Here is an 18,585-nt window from a genome sequence, read left to right on the forward strand (position 1 = left end):
TCTGGCGAATGAGTCTCAATGTCGTCGTGAGCTTTTAAGAAACGGCGGAGCGCTAAATCCCTCAGTGGGAGGTTTGATGGACTTGTCATGTGATTCCTCCACTTCTCAAGAAACACTGATAACTTATTAAGAGATACGAATGCCGTTGACACTTGAACGACCGGAATAGGATGGAAGAGGCTTTACATTTCAAAGGACAGTAGCTGTAGGATACTTAAATAATGATTCAAGATTTTGTCATTTATATAAAACATTCTGGGCATAAAAAAAATTCACTATATCTCACGAGTGAACGTACACTTGTAAATGGAGACAGCTTCCCTCTAACTCTGAAAGTGCTGTGGTTTATTATTCATCCAAATTCAGGGAGCCTCATGCAGCTGCTGAGAGAGGGACTGCAGTACTTCGGTCTGAGAGAGTAAATGTACTTTATATGCAACTCTATGGGTCTAGCTTCTTGACTCCCATATGTTCTGTGACAAGAAACCACCAGTCCAATGATTAAATGACTTGGTTCCCAACATAATACAGACAAAATCAAGTTAGTTTCAATACACAAACTTGACACTGTTTATACATCAATAATACTGTCACAGCTTTTCACTTTGTGCTCAGGGAACAAATGCAGCTTGCGTGGGTGCTGCTTGTCCAGTGTGTCTCAGGTGTAAGATGTCACCAGCAAAGCGATTCACGTCACAGAATGGGTTATATCTCCTCATCAATCGTCACCCTTCCAGCGTCAGTGAGCCGACCCGCGTGCCTGTCCTAAAATATAGGTGGGCAGAAAATTGAAGACAGAGGTAAAAGATGAGATGAAGCAGCAGAGCAGGGAAACAGGATTACAAATATTCAGGCACTGATATCTTGACTCTCTCTGACCTTTTTGGCAAATAACGTGGAGTAACAGGAGAGGCTGGGGAAGTGCTTGTTTTGTGCCAAAATGAAACGTAAGCTTTTACTGATGCAGTTCATCTGAATCAACCCCGCATCTCGACAGATGGGTGGATCTTGAAGACACAAAATCAGCTGTCAGCTGATCTATCAGAGAAAATGGGGATACATGCTGAGATGGGAGGACTGTCCTGGAACCAGAACCAGTGGCGGTGTTTTGGTTATAGATTGTATTTTTCCTGAGAGAGAACTGAACGTTAGTGAGTGATGGTGGTTGTAATCCTTATTATGTTGTTTGATAAATCTGCAACGCCCTTTTGGAAAGGTCACGTTGAAGAGGTCAGAGGTCATGTAAGAGACTTTGGAGACCACACTCTCTTCAGCAAGTGATGAATCACCTGGCTGTGTCTGGGGCTTTGTACACATATATACATTTATATATACACTCCTGGGTGTGTGTAGTGGAGCAATTCATTGATCAAGAAGACTTGGTGTGTAATCCATATGTCAACATCTCTGTGGGAAGTCATACAGGGATTCTGTTGTGTTTTCCTTTTGTTCGGCAACACGATTTGTACAAATGTTTATAGATGATGCTTATTTATGAGCTGGTTATTATTTAGATCTGATTTTGACCACAAAAAATTCAGAGTAATGTATGTAAGCGTACACTTTCTGATATTTAGAAATATTGAATATCTGTTTCCCTGGTAACAACCGTGGCTTCCAGCCTCATAGTGCTCCGATAATATGGCCTCGGGAAAGTGGGTGTGCCTGATCAATAATGTGAAAAGCTCCATTTGTTATGAAGTTATTTCCCAAGATAACCCCTTGCATGTGCACCCGCGTACACGTGGGCTCTTTTCAGGCACCTCAGTAAGGTCCTGAGAGTTAAAATCTTAACCTCTGGACCTTAACTGCCACTACTATGACCAGAGAGAAATGAAAATGGACACACACATACACGGAGACACACACACGCACATGTTTGGGCTTGATCAAATTCAGAAAGTCCCACTTCATTGCTGTAACACGTGCTTTCTACCTCTCCCTGTTTTTGTTCAATCTTTTTTCCATAACCGTGAAACTACTCTCATTACCTCACTACCTCAGTGACATCATGCGGAGCGTGTCCTGATATTAAACCAGCGGCCAGTGAAGAGGGGGTTAACTTTTCTCGTGCCAAAGGGGGTTCTGCTTCACCAAAACCTTTTAAAGTAACCGACCATTGTTTGAGAGTTATCCATTAGTTTGTTGGTAAAAGAAGTGTTGCTAGTGACCGTTGCTAGTGGACGAAGCCTCTTTGCCTGCTAATCAACTGAAAGAAGAAACATTTACAGTGCTGACGTCGGAAAGTTAACATGTTTTGTGTGTGAAATGGTTTCATGACAAGGGAAAAAGAAGGATCTGGGAAATTAAGAGGCGTCTGTACCAAGGCCACAGTTATTCACAGTTGATTATATCAAATACGTCTCCACGTTTCTGTTTGAAAAAATGTGTACATTTTCAGAATTGCCATAAACTCTAGACAGAACTTTTAGCATTCAAGAAGGCCAGGTTCAAATTTCTGTAGAGTTTGAGTTGATGTTTGTTTTTCAAAAGAAATGCTGGATGTATCGCCTCAGTAATTATGGTTCTTATTGTCCATCTATCTTAATAAAATGCACAGCAGTTTTTTGATGGACTGATAGAGCCGAACCTCTTTTTTTTATTTAGCTTGTTGTAACTTGTATCAGAGCCATACTGATGCACACCAAATTTCAAAGCTGAAACGGTGGAATATTTTCTGAAAGAGAGAACCCTTTTCTTATGTCAGGTGCTGACGCCAGAAATAAGCTCACTAACTCGGCAAAGAGACATCTCCTGTTGTCAGGGCTTTCAATGGCTTGTTCTTGGAAGACAAAATCTAGACCCTTCGTCTGAGACACACGCTTGCTTTTGAAACGATCCAGATAAACTTGACAACATGTGTTTTGATGGGTTATTAGCATTGAATGCAATCCCCGTAATCTCGAGCATAGCAACTCCGTTCTGAAATTTTGCAGCAATAAGGGGCATTAAATTGAATTTGGAGCTAAAGAGATAACATGGGAGATGGATGAAGATGGAATACATTGGAGGAGATGAAGGAAGGAGTGAGGGGGGAGATGAAAAGATGGATGCAAAGTAGGAGTAAACGAGAGTGAGGTTATTTGGCTCCCAATTAATGAGAGCAGAGGATCCACCAGAGAAATTTCTATCCCAGTTTAATTGAGTTTAGTTATTTCAAGCAGGTAACGTATTTCTCTTTTGGGAGCTGTTAAAGATTTTAGTGATGAGGGGGAGGTAGACGGTGTGTTTCAGGTGCTCTTCAGCCCATTTTTCTCTCAGCTGGTGATGACAGGCTTTCACAAGGTCACAGCATTACCTCTCTCTATCATTCCCTCCCTCACTTATCCCCTTCTCACTTTGGCACCTCCATGTAACCTAACTGGAGCTCTCCCATCTCTCGCTCTAAGTCTTCCACCTTTGTCATGTCTGTTTCTCATTTTTTTTCTTTTGTTACATTCGAGGGTGTAACCACGCATTCTTTAGGAGAGCCATGGAACAAGCTGTCGTCCACGCTGATCCAGAGCGTGCATAACATGTTCAGCGGTGATATCTTTGACGAGGATGCAGGTCATGTAATAACTGGGACAATTTCAACTTCCAGGAATTGTTCCCAGATTATAGCAATGTGCATTATCAGCCTGCAATGTGAGGCCATGGCGGCAGATGAATTGCAAAACAAGAGGCCTCAGAACATTGTCACGGTATCTGTGACTACAAATTTTCATGAATAAAAAAGGAGAACATTTGCCTTCTCGGAACAGTCACAATTATGAACTGCTGTCAGGTCCCATGAGGACCAGATTTAACTTACAGCAGTTAAATGAACACTCATTTGAGGAGCAGCAGCTCTGGTGGCTGTCGGCACGTTAATTGTACACATCTTCAGAACTCATGACATCTGAGGCATTGTGTTGTGATAAAACTGCACATTTTAGTGTAAGACATAAGGGTGGCCCATAATGTACTTCGATAGTGTGTGTGGAGGCGACATGGCTTCAGAGACCAACGGACTCAGGTGGCAGGTGTGTGTGTGTGTGTGTGTGTTTGCGTAACCGCCAGCAAACCAGCTGCTGTGTTCCTATCAAGTGTCTTTAGTTAAACACAGAGGGATCTGACACTGAACCAAACACTGTGACACTGAAACATGATCAGCCTTGTCCTATTCATCACACACACAAATACAGTGAGGACAATGCAAACTTGGGCAAGCGCACACATTACATAAATGCACATTCACCTCCCCAGACATAATTTAAAATGCTTAGTCATTTATTAATAATGGCCAGCGGTTAGATGAGAAGAAGGGGGCAGAGGAGAGGTGTGCCTCCAGGTCCTCTGGAGCACAGATAAAGCTTTACTCCCTGTTGAACTGCTGTGGTGTTTTTCAAGTTGATCATCCCAACAGCCTTTTCAGCTGGTGTTAGTTAAGCAAGCACTGACCTGGAAATCACCGAGATACTCTGAAGGCAATTATCAAGATACTCTCCGTACTTGGAACAGGCAACAATCTCTCTGAAGGCCTTCATCCTCCTGTGCACCTTCGGGGTGACAAGTGACAGGAGAATATATTGAGGAACTTCACAGTCATGCACACACACACACACACACACACACTCTGATGAAGATATAAGACATTGAAGAACACTCTTGAGTCTCTCAGAGGATGTCACATCCATCTTCCATATGCTCAATCATAGAGACGTGCTTGATATACATTAAGTCATGCAAAATGACAGTAAGAACTTTTGACCTTTGAATGGCATATGTTGAACCCTTGAGGGCAAGTTGTGGAAGTGATGCACACAGTGGAAGAAGAAGGTAGGAGTTAGAAATGGATGAGACAACTTAAAAAAAGAGAAGAACTTTATGAGGATGAAGGTGGTTGCATAAAGGGGTCACTTTAGAAGTCGGATAACTCTTTCCGTGTAGACGGGTATACATTGGAGATAAATGCGGAGTACATGCATGTTCATATATGAGAGGTTATAGTCATTTGAAGTGCATCTACGTGTTAAGTTTCCTGCCTTCAAGATACCAGTGGATATCGTGTACTTCATTTAAAAGGGCTTGTTTCTATTTAACTGAAGCAGCAGATGGATGAGGGGCTGCAGACTATCCGAGAAGCAATTTCATGAACCGTATTTGGAGTGACACAAGCCCAAGGCCCACAACTGGGCCATAGGTACATGTATGTGCAACGGATGATGGATGCATGGAAACGTACACAGCAAGATGCCAACCTCTATAAGGCACGGGGTCGTTGGGCTGGTGCCTTAATTCACCCGGGGCAGTCCTTAACCTCTGAGGTGCTGTAAACAAACAGACAGATAGTTGGATATAGAAGGAAGGAATATTGCTGAGGGGAATCAGGCCACATGTGGTATATAGGCTACTGTACGCTCCATGGATGCCTAAATATGACTGTATTTCAGCAGTGAAAAATTATGATTAAATTGTGCTTTGTGCATATGGTGAAGGATTCCAGTTAATTTAATGTTATTTCAAAGTCATTTTGAAGCTCTGGAGATGCCTGATTGTAGCTTTGATTACCTTTCCGTTCTGAAAGCATGACTAGATGCAAAAATACATACAGTGACCAACAAAGCTGTTCAATATACATTTTTCTAAATCAAATTGTTGATAGCCGTTTTATGCAGCAGCTGCAGAGGTAGAAACCTTCCTTTTTTTGAAGGTGTAGTGAACTTAACTATCACTTAAAAGTATATTTTACACCTTGTCAAGAATTGTGTACTTTTGATCTCATAGCATACATGCATTGTATAGCCAGTCTTAAAACAATTTTTATATTCCAAAATATTATAAAACACTGGGATCAGTACAGTAGGTCTTTCTGTGCATATTGCATGTGTCTAAATTGATTCCGTACTTTTTCAAACACAGATTGCCTTGTTAATAGAGATGTACTCTGCAGCTATACTCTAGAAATGTTCCATTATTGATATCGAATATCGACCTGATACTGGCTCAAATAGACGGATCAGCTTTTAGTAAAATTCTTGCCATCTATTAAATTCAATTTAATTTATGTGCTTGCAGACCTATATGGAAACTGGAAAAGGAAAACAATGGCTTAGAAGTCACGAAGTATTTTTTACTTGCTGTTTACCCTGATTATTACTTTAGAAATACTCTCTTATCTAAATCTTATTTTAATGGACATTATGAAGTATCGTTAAATGTGTATATATCATGTATAGCAGTCACAAAAAATGCAGTATTTTACTGCATATGATTTATACACCTCAAAAGGAGGATGTTGATGGAATTTAATGGCAACTGAAAGGTGGATGTGTGCTCAGGAGTGAGGAATGCAACTAATGTGGTTCAACAAAGGGGCCGAAGCATCTCCATTCATCTCCAATGGGAAAAAATATTCACTATCCTTCTAACAAGCAAATTGTATTTTAAAAATCACCTCATTCTGTAAAGCCCCCCCCCCCAACAGTTCACCACCCTTCCCTCGCTTCTCTTTTCTAATGTAATGTACCTTGCCTTGAACCTCCCATTTAATTGGTGTCGAATCAGACAAGAGGAAGTGCATGTGGAGGGAGAAAAAAAAAATCCTTTTTTAAACATTCCATAAATTAATTTTTACCAAGCAAGGGTAACCTGCATAGCAATCAGGCTGTTGGCTTTGTGCATGCCACATCCTTGGCTTTTAAATGAATGTTATTTAGAATAAATAAGGCACTGTGGTTAAATGAGGAGGCCTTTTAGAGGGACTGATGAGCCACTGTGGAGCTACTTCAGGCTGCACATGGGAGAAGACATCAGCCAGGGAAATTAACAGGCTGAATAGATGCTCAGACTTTGTACTTCTATAATGAGACTCTCATAGTCTGCATAGTCCCCGAATGTGCAGACTGTACATGTACTCACATATCTGCTTTCACATGCATGCTCGCAAAGCATTACTAACTCACTGTGCACCATTGCACATGCACATAGATGAGAAAAATACATCCCAACGGTGCACATGTTGACAAACACTTAGATTCAAGTACCCAAGAAATGCAGGGAGAGTCATACCTGTTTAGGTTTTGCTAAACCATCGAATGCATTTTGGCAAAGAAAAACAGGATCATGGGTAGGATGAGCGTTAGGAGGGTTGGCCATTTTAACCATAGGCAACTGGTTAACTCGCAGTAGATATATAAATAGTATTTTTACCATTCGATATTTTTCTCTCAGTAAAATATGGCTGTACACCTGTGGTTTCGGTGGTTGAATGAATTAATATGCAGCTTCAATGTGTCTGACGCAAAATTGCAAATATGTATTCAGTAGCATTAACAGGTGAAAGACCTGCTCACCCGCCTTCACCTGGCGCACGAGGAGGTCTGTTTCTCCGGACGAGAAGCGCTCATTTCTCCCCAGTTGACACGTGTGCACCACTGAAATAGCAACACACCAAGTCCTGGTGCAACCTGGGCTTTAAAAGGAGTGACAGGAGGCTCTGATTGGTTTGACTGATGTCACACCTGAAACACATTGGAATAGTTAGGTGTCTGATGACTGCCATGGTTTGTACTCCTTTCATACGCCCTCTGTGTATTTTGTGACTGTATACCTTCCATCTTTAACATTCCATAAGTGGTTTGTCTCTCTTTAATTTCATTTATACGTTATTATTCTTTATATGGAATACACACGTCAAAGATAAAAACTTCTAGCCCATGACAGTCGAGCTTGTAGTTGCTGTGACTGCTTATATCCTGACCTTATAAATGTTTCCCAACATGGAGGTCGACAATTAGAATGCACCAAGAATGAAAAGTTGAAATTTAAAGGGATTGTATTTGAATGTAAGGGACCCTTCTGGGATTCTTTTTTATGTAAATTGTATCTCTACGCTGTATTAATGTTGGTTGGAAATGAAAGGAGTGTTGATTTGCCAAGATTGTTGATGCATCCCAGGTCACTGAGCATGTGCCGTTCCACTTTAACGAACCCTTTGCTTGTAATAATTTATGACCTTGAAACCAATCATGATTGTTTATGCTTGGACTAATTTTGCTTTCATTCATTCAACCAAGAATGTCCTTTCACTCCTGTCATTCCTGGCAAAGATTTCCCCCTGGTCTCCACCAAGGGATGGGAAGAGCACACCAATATAAACGCATACGGTTCACATGCGCACTTACACACAAACCCACTGACACACACACACACACACACACACACACACAGCCCTTTGTATGCACAATCAGGCCTGTATTATATAGAGGCAGACACATGCTCATATATTTTCAGATTGATTTACATTGAGGTGAAAGGCCTCGCGGGGAGTGACGATGGCTCTGAAAGATAAATGCTTGTGTTCACCCTGTGACCTGACCTGTTTAATATGAGACTTAAACTGCCGCAATCAAATGCCACCGCTCCACAACTCTGCTGTATGTTTGTGTGTTCTCTGTGCACTTTGGAATAGATATGGAAACTCTGATATCCCCATTAACTGTATGTGATTTGGTCGCTACACAACACCCCCTATAATCCACAACAGTCAATTCATAAGACTGATCCCCGCCAAAACACAGAGCGCCTTTAGTCCATCTTCATCTTTATAAACCTTAATCTGCGCACAGAGAGACTGCCTGCTGACATTTGTCCTGATAAGGTTGTGCTTCTATTTAGGAAAATAACTACAGGGTCCAATACCAATAGCTGTGAGATAGTGAACATTCAATTCTGTTTGTTTTCCTATCTGAAATCCTATCCTTAAGTCCTTCACTCAGCAGTTGTCGCTCCACAACAGCCTCAGGCTGGCGGTCCATATGGTCGGCCCATATCAGCCCCTCCTGTAGAATGTAGGACTTCTCTTTTCTGGAATCATCTTTGCTGTTCCCTGGCGCTTTTTTTTTTTTTTTTTTTTTGGTCTCTTGCTCATCTCTCATGCAATTCCTCACACATTAAGTGTGTTTGAATGTTTGTGCCTGCATTTTCCATTGCTCCAGTTTTTTTTTTATTAGCATTTTCTCCATTATGAGCCAGTCAGGCAGAGAATACAACTCATTTAGAGTAATGCAAAATTTATCGCACGTTCGCCTGAATTTTACAAGACATATGTCATCTATTTCCCAGCATTGAGCAGGTGTGTGCTGCCTTTTATTAAAGGCTATAATCTGAAAGCCTTGCATTTCCACTGACTTGCTTTTACTAGGCCCATGTTGACAATTGGGCTGCTTCCTATCTCTGGTATACCCGCAGGCCACGCGAACCAGCCATAAACTACATGTTATAGGTGTATTGATTACTTAACCGATTGCTGGTATCATGTTAAATGCAGCTCTAACTTTAATTCCTTTATTAACCACATTAGTAATAAATGTGGAAAACAAGGCATATATATCATAGTTGAGTTTCCACATGGACTAGTGCATGATTGATTGATTTGATATTGAACCCAAATCACAAAACTACAATAAAATTTTGATTTTGTAGATTGAACACAAGAGAACTAATAAGGCCTTCGCAACCTGCAGTTTAAATCTATATGGTCTTTATCGTCAGTAACTACAACTCACTTTTATGGACCTCATCTCATGGAATCACCTTTTAATTCCGAAGTCCCCCTTTATTGTCTTTTTCTTTATATCAGAACCAGCTTTCAGCTATTTTTTTTTCTTGCAGTTACTCTCATTGAGCAGGAAGTCTGTGTGTGTGTGTGTGTGTGTGTGTGTGTGTGTGTGTACTTCTATGTGGTAAAGCTCCAAACATGATTGTAAAAAAGTGTTATTACAGTAGGTTATTGTTTAGAGATCATTTTAATGAAGCGTTGAAATGACGATCAAAAGAAAAACAGTTCAGTTCTGCCATTTATTTTGATTTGTAATATCTTCAAATATCTACGTCTTTCTGTTAGACAAACAAACAACTGCTCGTGAAACAGACCTTTTCATTATGTGCTTTCATGTCTTATTATTATTTTTTTTTGTTGCCTCAAATGTTTAAATGCAATCAAATGCCTCCATTTTCTCACTGCTGTTTATGAGGATGCTATTGCTGGCATATATCGCTATACCAGGCCTTTGTGTGAGAGAGAGGGACAGAGAGAGAGAGAGAGAGAGAGAGAGAGAGAGATCCCAGGGGATCCTGCAGCTTTACCACTCAAACCCCTCTCATCCCTCAATCACAACCCTCCTTCATCGCCTCTGCTCTCTCGCCCCCCCCTTCATTTCCTTTCGAGTCCTGTAGTCATCCCTCCTTTCTGGCTTCCCTTCAACTTATTGTTGAGGGATGTGCTTTGTTCTCGCTCTCTCTCACAATACAAGTCTTTTCAACCCCTCGTTTGTTCATGTTTTCTTGAACCATCCCATTTTGATCAAGATTGGCCCTTCCTATTTCATCCATCCATATTTTTCACACACATCCCAATTTTGGTCCCACAGGTGGAAACAGACTTTAAGAGCGTTTCCTTACACATTTACACCGATTTTTATGGTGAAGTGCACTCTTCCATGTACAGTAAACACACATATATTCTGAGCACATCCAGTGTGTCTACATTGTACTTGTACTGTAACTCATTGGCACATTAGAAGGTTACTGTTTAAACTGGCAGTTAACAGGTTCATCGGGTCTTTCCTGTTTTACACCCACTCACTCCTAGATCCCCTCTTCACCCATTTATAAAGATGTTCTTTTGACAGTTTCCTGTCAATCACGAAGGCGCCCCCCCCCCCCCCCACCCTCTACATTACAACTCCTCAAGGCCCCTGGTTGAGTACATTAACAGCTTTCTCAGAGTTTTGTCTGTAGCCAAATCCCATCGGCCAAGAGTTTGCTGCTGCTTTATTTATACTGTTTGTATTTTGGCAGTTTCAGCAAACTTTACTGTTGCACTTATTCACAGAGGAGAAGCTACATTCTCCTTCAGAGGGTATTTCCTCCACGTTCATTCAGTCAGGCCTGTCAGTCAATAATGGTGTTTCATCTCCTGCTGCTTTAAAGGAACACAAACACAGAAAATGACTATGAAAAATGAATAAAACATAACACAAATAAATATATAGCTTTCAGATGGATCAAAAGTAAGTAAAAAATATTTGAAGGAATGTAATAATTGGGGCAATGACAAACCCAAGCTTGCATTATTAAGTAAGGAGTGCTTTTAGGAGTGAAAAATATGCAAAGTAAAGGACTAAATACATTTGCCCCCCCCCCCTTCTCTCTCCTTTTCTTTCTCTCTCTCTCCCTCACATACTTGGACACACCAGCTCATATCTTAATTACTGAGCCTTGATGGGTACTTAACCTTGCCTCTTGCTGCTTATGCAAATGTAGAGAGGTCAGAAGTGTGCTGATTGGCTGGCTCGCTGTCAACCCAGCCAGAAACAACTGTCAGAGTGCAGATGAGCGGATGAGGAGGGAGATGAGACAGAGGAGCAAGGACAAGGGAGACATGGGAGATAGATTAAAAGGAGAGAGGGGAGGAAAAAAAAAGTGTTGGTATACTATTTTATCAGCAGCAGACACAGATCCGTACATCTCACTGACTAAACCTTCCCCCGTCTCTGACCACAATGACCTCATCCTTTGGAGCAACATTTTGGTGTGTTAAGGAGCATATGGCTAGCTCTGTGTGTAATGAACTCATCCTCTTCCCCACTATGGAGCTATTGCTATATGGCTGTGGGTGTTAAACAGCAGGAAGAGTCATTGAGAGGACACATGCACACCTCTGAAATAGGCTGGATTTTCTAGATAAACTACACCACACGGAAAGCGGAACATAACAGGGAGCCCTGGACTGGTTGGTTGCCTGGAGGCTTTACGGGAGGTTAGCTTTCAGCAGCTAGGAAGCCCTCTGATTTTCCTTGGGATTGCATTCTCTTGTTTATGCAACGCTGTTGCCTCCATTCAAGGGTGGCACTATGAGACACTGCCACGGTCCACGAAGCAAAGGTCTCTTCTTCACATCAGGTTTGGTTGTGAGAAAGTTGAAGAGGCCCTTATATAGGTCACACACTCTGGTGTTGCCTAGAGTTATTTTAATGTCATATTTACAACAAGGGCCCCTCCGAGTCACCCAGATCAATTCAGTTAGACATTTAGTCGAGTCTAATTTGACGGATTCACTGTGTCTACTCAGCTGTTAAAAACCAGTATCTACAGTACGTCCCTCCCTACCATACATGCATACCACAGAGGTCATACATCTATGCATAGACTACTGCGCTCACCATGACTGTTGGCATGCCTCTGTACAGTATGTTCCTGGCATGTGGTGGTTCGGACCGTGTGCGCGTGCGTGTGTGTGTGTGTGTGTGTGTGTGTGTGTGTGTGTGTGTGTGTTGGGGTGGGGGGTCTTCAGGCTATGGAGCACAGTAGCACAGTTGACGGGGCTGTAGAGGTTTAGGGCAAGATGCCAAGGAAACTCACAAACACACACGTTCACACACACACGCGCGCACACACACACACACACACACACACACACACACGCACACACACACACACACACACCTCGTCCTCTGATCTCAGGGGACATCTGCTCTGGTCCGGGTCACTGGCAACGAGTGCTTGGTCGGGCTCAAAAGTATCACCACGGCAACTGCATCGCATAATCCCATTCCATCTCATCCCATCCAGGAACATTGTGAGACGTGATTGGCCTGTCCCCCCCCTGAGGCAATGAGACGACGGCTCAGGCGCTGTCTGCTTACTCGCTGTGTCAGCTATGGCTCCGAATCTGTGGGCGGGGAGCGAGTAGCGTATTAGAGGGATGTTTGGCACATTTTGGCAGGAGATGGTGTGAATTATGCAGACGCACCCCTACTGTGTGTGTGTGTGTGTGTGTGTGTGTGTGTGTGTGTGTGTGTGTGTGTGTGTGTGCGCAGCGCGCGCGCGTCTGTATAGCCATGCCAGTGTGAGTCCATCATGAAGAACCGCTTTCTCACTTAATCCGGTCTTGGAGGTTCATGTGGATCCACCTTTTTCCGGTGTATAATTTTCGTAGCATCATGATAGCTCACTGCTACGTTCCTCTGCTTCATTCAAGGCTCAGATATTTAGCAGTTCCTCTGTTTGCATGTTCTTTCAAATGGACTTTGTGATGATAAATTGCCTCCAACAGGCTTTTGTCTGTCTTAATGTTTCATCTGTGTTGGCATCCTCACTAATTTGTTGTCATCTGGTCAATATTTGTCTGCCAAAAAAAAAAAGAAAAAGAGTTTAAATTAAGCTGCTGAAATATCCCAGAATAATACAAACAGCTCTGAATAATCAAAATAATCTTGAAACACTTTGTGCCTTCATCTCTCCTCCCTTCATCCCTGCAGTCCTCTCTCGCTGACTCCAGCTTTCATCTATTCCCTCTTTCCTCATTTACGTGACAATATAAGCTGCTTTTGGATTGAGTTGTTTGTCTACCTCCAACGTTCCCGCTCTCCCTGTTCACTCTGCTCTCACACACCCACCTCCATCCCTCTCTCTCTTTGTTTTGCTGAAGAATACAAACAAAGTCTGAATTAAAACACCACTGACAGTTTGCATCCAGTTCTATTGCTCCTCCTCCTCCTCCTCCATCCCATAATTCCTCCCTCACTTACATGCCCCCCCACCCCCACCCCCCATCCCTCCCTCTAGTTCCAGCTGTCAGGAGGCTTCATTATTAAAGATTCATAGTGGAGTCTGGGCAGCTCTTCCAAAAGCTTTTGTTAGACAGACCGAGTGTCTCAAATCTCACTGCCTCCATTCAAGGGTGACATAAAGACTCGCGCAGAACCACACGCACACAAGCATGTAATCAAACACACACACCCTTGTGGTTTGCTTCAGTATTTTATTGTCTGCCCACCTCTTTTTAAATTCATATCATCCCGAAAATGGGATTCTTAATGCCGGCTTTCATTTTCTATTAATAAGTCAAGTAAAAAGACCTTATCAGTGCTCCCTCCTCTGCCTACTATCTCTTATCACTGTTTCTAAATGACTCCGTGTCCCCACAGACTGGAGATTTGGAGCACGGTGTTGGCTTGGTTCAGAATGTGCAGAATTTTTTTTCTAGATGTCTTTTACTTTAAGTGTCTTTCTGTCAAACAAAGTTTCCACACACATACAGAAGTTCACATGATCTGTGTCCCTAAATTATGCGTTTCATAACCTCTATAGTATAGAGGGATCTTGTATCTTTTCAGAAAGACTAAATGTACACATAGAATTGTCTTGCTTTGTAAATCTCCTTATATACTCGGCGCTGGCCATTGTGATGTCAAGTGATACTTGATTGTAAAGTTTAGTGAATTTGTCACTGGAACTCTCGTTTTAATGTAATTGTTGGGATTGTTGTAACTGCTGAAATACTGACCTACCAAACTATCAAGGGTGATGAGGGTATTTGTCACATTCTGGTATTCTAACAGGAGAAATGGATCAGATTTTCTGGGGTATCCATGTTGCCTGTTTGTTGTCATCATTTGAACGTTCTACCAGGAGGCTGGACCTTTCTAAAAGGGATTCGTTCTACATCTCAGCCGCATGAACACACTCGCACATTCTTGGAACTGCACACACAACAACAACACTCAGTCTTGTTGTGATTACAGAGTAGGATTATTTAACATCTCAAATGATTTTTGGCAAAGTACAAACACTGTTTTGTAGCGATCACCTCTTCCAGACATAATTTATTTCTGTGACTCATAGAGCTATCATTATTACAGGATAACTGAGATTTGTTCTGCCACCATGTTTTAAAATCATGAAAGCAGAATGCTGCACATTTCGTGTCCTATATTGAAAAGGGGCTTGTACATTACGCTTTGCAAAAATTATACACTTATAAAACAAAAGCTTTACAGATGTGCACATTATGAAGTGAATTTGTTTCATTATTCAGTCGGTTTCACTGGTGCTGCAGTGAAATACCGTAATTCCTCCTGTTAGCATTCACATATGTCCAGTAGCACAACGCTGACCACGCCCTGCCCATCACTAACAGGCTGAGCTGATATGATTCATTACTCATACTCAGTCTCTGTCAGTTTGGAGATGGAGTGGGAACGATGTGAAAGACTCCTTCAGGTCCAGTCTAACATGTTGGTGGCCCAGTCTTAATAGGCCCATCTGTTTTTGAGACATTTCAATTGAAAAAAGTAGAAGTTTGTCAATTAGTTTGTAAACTGAACAATAGATCAACAGGCAATTCATTCCTTCATAATTCACCACCAATGCCTGGCATAATGGTTCTAATCTTTAAGGAACAATTCTTTCAGACCTTTTTCGATTCGTATCAGACATCATAAACAAACTGTTTCACAATCACACAGTTTGAATTTACAACAGCCTTCACTACGATGTTCCTGACATGCTGAAGAAGAAAAGTTCTTTTTGTTTCGCAAATCTTTCACAGAGAGCTGACATGATACTTTTGAACAGGGCGTGTGTGTGTGTGGTTTCAGCCTTTTGAAACAGTATTTAATTAATGAAAACATTTTGAGTTCTTTATCTCAAAATAAGATCTTCACTGTCATTTGATGCTGCAACTTGCATTTGTTAGCTTTAGAAATTGGTCAAGTGCTAATTTTACACACACACACACACGCACACGCACACGCACACACACACACACACACACACACACACACACACACACACACACAAATGTAGAGGAACTTCCTTCAAATTTGGCCAGTCATTAGGACTCCAGGATGAACTGATTTGGTTTTAGAGGTCAAGGATCAGAATCACTACCAGCTTTGTCTTGGTTTAATTCAAAATATGAAATGTATTTGTGCAATCGGGGCAGAGTAATTCAACTTTATATAGTTTATTTGTATTTTGTCTTACAGAAAAGCTCAGGATCAAGAGAAGAAGGTGGTGGTGGCAGGTTGTGTTCCCCAGGCCCAGCCGCGGATGGACTACCTCAAAGGCCTCAGCATCATCGGGGTATGTGTATTACTACACTACATTGCTTGTCCACTTTTGCTTGCTTCCTTGTATCAAGAGGAATTTGTTTGTATGTGTCTTCATATTGAAAAAAAGACAATTCTTGAACAGATCAGACATGCGTCCAAACACACAGATGCAGCAGGCCCTTTGACCTGTCATTGACTTGGTAGCCCCAAGGACAAGACAAAACCAGAAAGATGAACAGTAAGTGGGACAAAAGGAGGGAGAATATTTTCAGGAAGCAGGAAGTAAGAAGTACAAATGTGACAACACAAATATTACAAATGTGTCACGCAGTGCAGCAGGCCCACATATTATGGGATCAAAAATGACCAGAAAAGTGCATCCACACCGCCCTAAACTGGATTCAGTTAAGACAGTGAACATCATCAACATCCTGAAGGGAGGATTATTTTGTTGTTGTACAGAATTCAAACAGGTAGAATATGGCCCAAAACTCTTGTCGGCATGTTCCATCCATCCATTTTGTACTGCTTATCCTGTTTAGGGTTGTGGGGGGGCTGGAGCCTACTCACCCTGGACAGGTCACCAGTCCATCTCAGGGCCCACATACAGAGACGAACAACCATTCACACTCACAGTCACACCTACAGTCAATTTAGAGTATCATTCAGCCTCGTCCCCTCTTGATGTCTTTGGACTGTGGGAGGAAGCTGGAGTACCAGAGAGAACCCACACAGACACAGGAGAACATGGAGACTCACACAGAAAGATCCTGTGATGGAGCTGGGTCTCGAACCTGGAACCTTCTTGCTACGAGGCAACAGTGCTGACCACTGCACCACCGTGCTGCCCCCTTTATGTTCCCCCTACATCAACGTAATTGACCAATTTGTATTTCAATGCCTTCATGCTGGCAGCAGCCTGTGGGCTGCAGACGGTGTGTTTTCAGGTTGTTTGTCTGTGCCATTCTTGTTATCTTGCTGCCTTAGAAATGTCCAAGGGGACTCGAAGATCAATTGAAAGTTTTTGGTTGGTCCAAGGTCAAGGTCCATGTCACCCTAGTTGTATGGTATTGTATGCAATACCTCAGGAACACATTGAGAAGACGTTTCTACAGATAGTACAAATATCCACTGGTATTCAAGGATGAAGTGAACGGATTTTGGTGGTGAAAGGTCAAAAACAGTGTGACAAGCACAAATCAGGGAGGCATATAACGGCAACATATTTCTGGTGCACATGGCTGTCTGGCCCTTCCCATGCCTTCTGAATGAGTGTAAAGTTCAGGTTTGCTGGCGTCTCTGCTATGGGGAGGTCCACTATTGGGACAAAGTCAGAGGATGCCAGGGAGAATTCATGGCCTCAACTGGTTTTTTCTGTGCCCTTTTCTTTGGGACTGGTGGGACGGTTAAAGCACCAGCTGGAGGCTTGGTGTAAAAAAATTTTCGGAGCGAAAAAATCTTCTGCACCAGGCTGCAATATTAGGGAACATGAAATTTGACTCAATCCGCTCTCCTCCACCCACCACCTCTGCCAGTCTGTGTGTCTAATTGATAATCAAGAATGAGTAAAATTAAATTTGCTCACAAAACCTGTGTTTTATCATGCAGATCGCAACATTCTTAATATTGTACCAGCCACCATCAACATAAAATTATAGGAATCTTTTCTTCCCCTTGACAACTTCAGTGCATAACGTCATGATAAATAACAAATATTAACGCTCTTGCTAGAAGTCACTAGATGATGTCATCAACCATTTTGCATGTAATGGACGTATAGGGATAAAAGGATTAATGTCATCAGAGAGATTATAAGTGAGTAAAACAAATCCCACGTATTTGTTTATTCCTACATGTTAACATTTTTCTGTCATTCCTTGTTTGATCTTATGTTACAGTTCAATCAGAACAGATGATTTTGGAAAAGGAACCAGGAACACAAAGCAGAACTGGACAAACTGCTGCTCTTAATTTTACACTTTGAATATCTCACTTGTCAAAATAAATTCACGAGTGAGTGGTGCAGATCTTGTATTTCTCTTCTTTCAAAATAAAGCTCATTGCAGCATTGTGTAACATCTCCTCACATTTAGATAATCATTACAAACTCTGATTATGGTTATTGTGCATGTATATAATGCATATGTATGTGCATGTATACATATTCATTCATACACTTTCCAATATTCAAACATCTTAAAAGAAAAAGAAATTAAGTTGCAGCTTTTATTTTGACGTGGGGGGTCAAGGTCATTTTTACATAGCGGAAACCCTGGGGACTCGCCCTCTCTTGCTTCCCCAGTGAGCCCAGAAAGCTCAGGGTTACAGATTAAAGAGCCAATAGACCCCAAAGGTGGTGAAGCTATAATGAAATCGCAGAAATTACACAGGAGGGAAACACATCCTGTTACACAGATTTAGAGTTCTTTGCGTGGCAGTTTCTGTACCACGTCTTGTAAAACAAACACGGTAAATACTAGGGGCTATTTTTGATTGCACTCCCTCATCTACTACACTCCCGTTCCTCAGCCTCCACTGCAGGTATGAATAGACTTGATAGCAAATTGTGATAATGGAACAATTATTTAAATTTTGTTTAATTCTATTTCATCTGAGTAATCACAGGAAAAATTACGTGATGGCCCCTCTCTATCTAAAAAAGCAAAATGAGTATTCCTCATTAGATCATAGATGATGCTTGTAATTAGTGTTCTCCCATGCT

The 18,585-nt window shown here is 41.8% G+C and overlaps 1 protein-coding gene and 1 long non-coding RNA gene across 6 annotated transcripts in view; one reads left to right on the forward strand and one right to left on the reverse strand.

Moving 5' to 3' along the window:
• Positions 1 to 18,585, forward strand: part of cdkal1 (CDK5 regulatory subunit associated protein 1-like 1) — a 228,870-nt gene that overhangs the window by 51,486 nt on the left and 158,799 nt on the right. For all 4 annotated transcript variants that reach the window (XR_015118417.1, XM_086217319.1, XM_086217321.1 and 1 more), the window contains exon 5: positions 15,798 to 15,894. Coding sequence is in view for 3 of the 4 variants with exons in the window: in XM_086217319.1 (XP_086073445.1) it covers positions 15,798 to 15,894 (97 nt within the window). In the remaining variant the exon portion in view is untranslated. The remainder of the gene's footprint in view (positions 1 to 15,797; positions 15,895 to 18,585) is intronic.
• On the reverse strand, positions 415 to 7,406 carry LOC147253636 (uncharacterized). Of its 2 annotated transcripts, none has more exons than XR_015118415.1 (4): positions 7,317 to 7,406; positions 5,223 to 5,291; positions 4,423 to 4,520; positions 415 to 765 (listed from the first exon to the last, which is right to left on the reverse strand). It is a non-coding gene; the product is annotated as an uncharacterized LOC147253636 (long non-coding RNA). The 2 variants fall into 2 exon arrangements; XR_015118416.1 differs by having other exon boundaries at positions 5,207 to 5,291.

This window comes from Aulostomus chinensis, chromosome 11, assembly GCF_037954235.1.
Source record: "Aulostomus chinensis isolate RoL2024-O1b breed Wild chromosome 11, RoL_Achi_v1.0, whole genome shotgun sequence".
NCBI classification, from domain to species: Eukaryota; Metazoa; Chordata; class Actinopteri; order Syngnathiformes; family Aulostomidae; genus Aulostomus; species Aulostomus chinensis.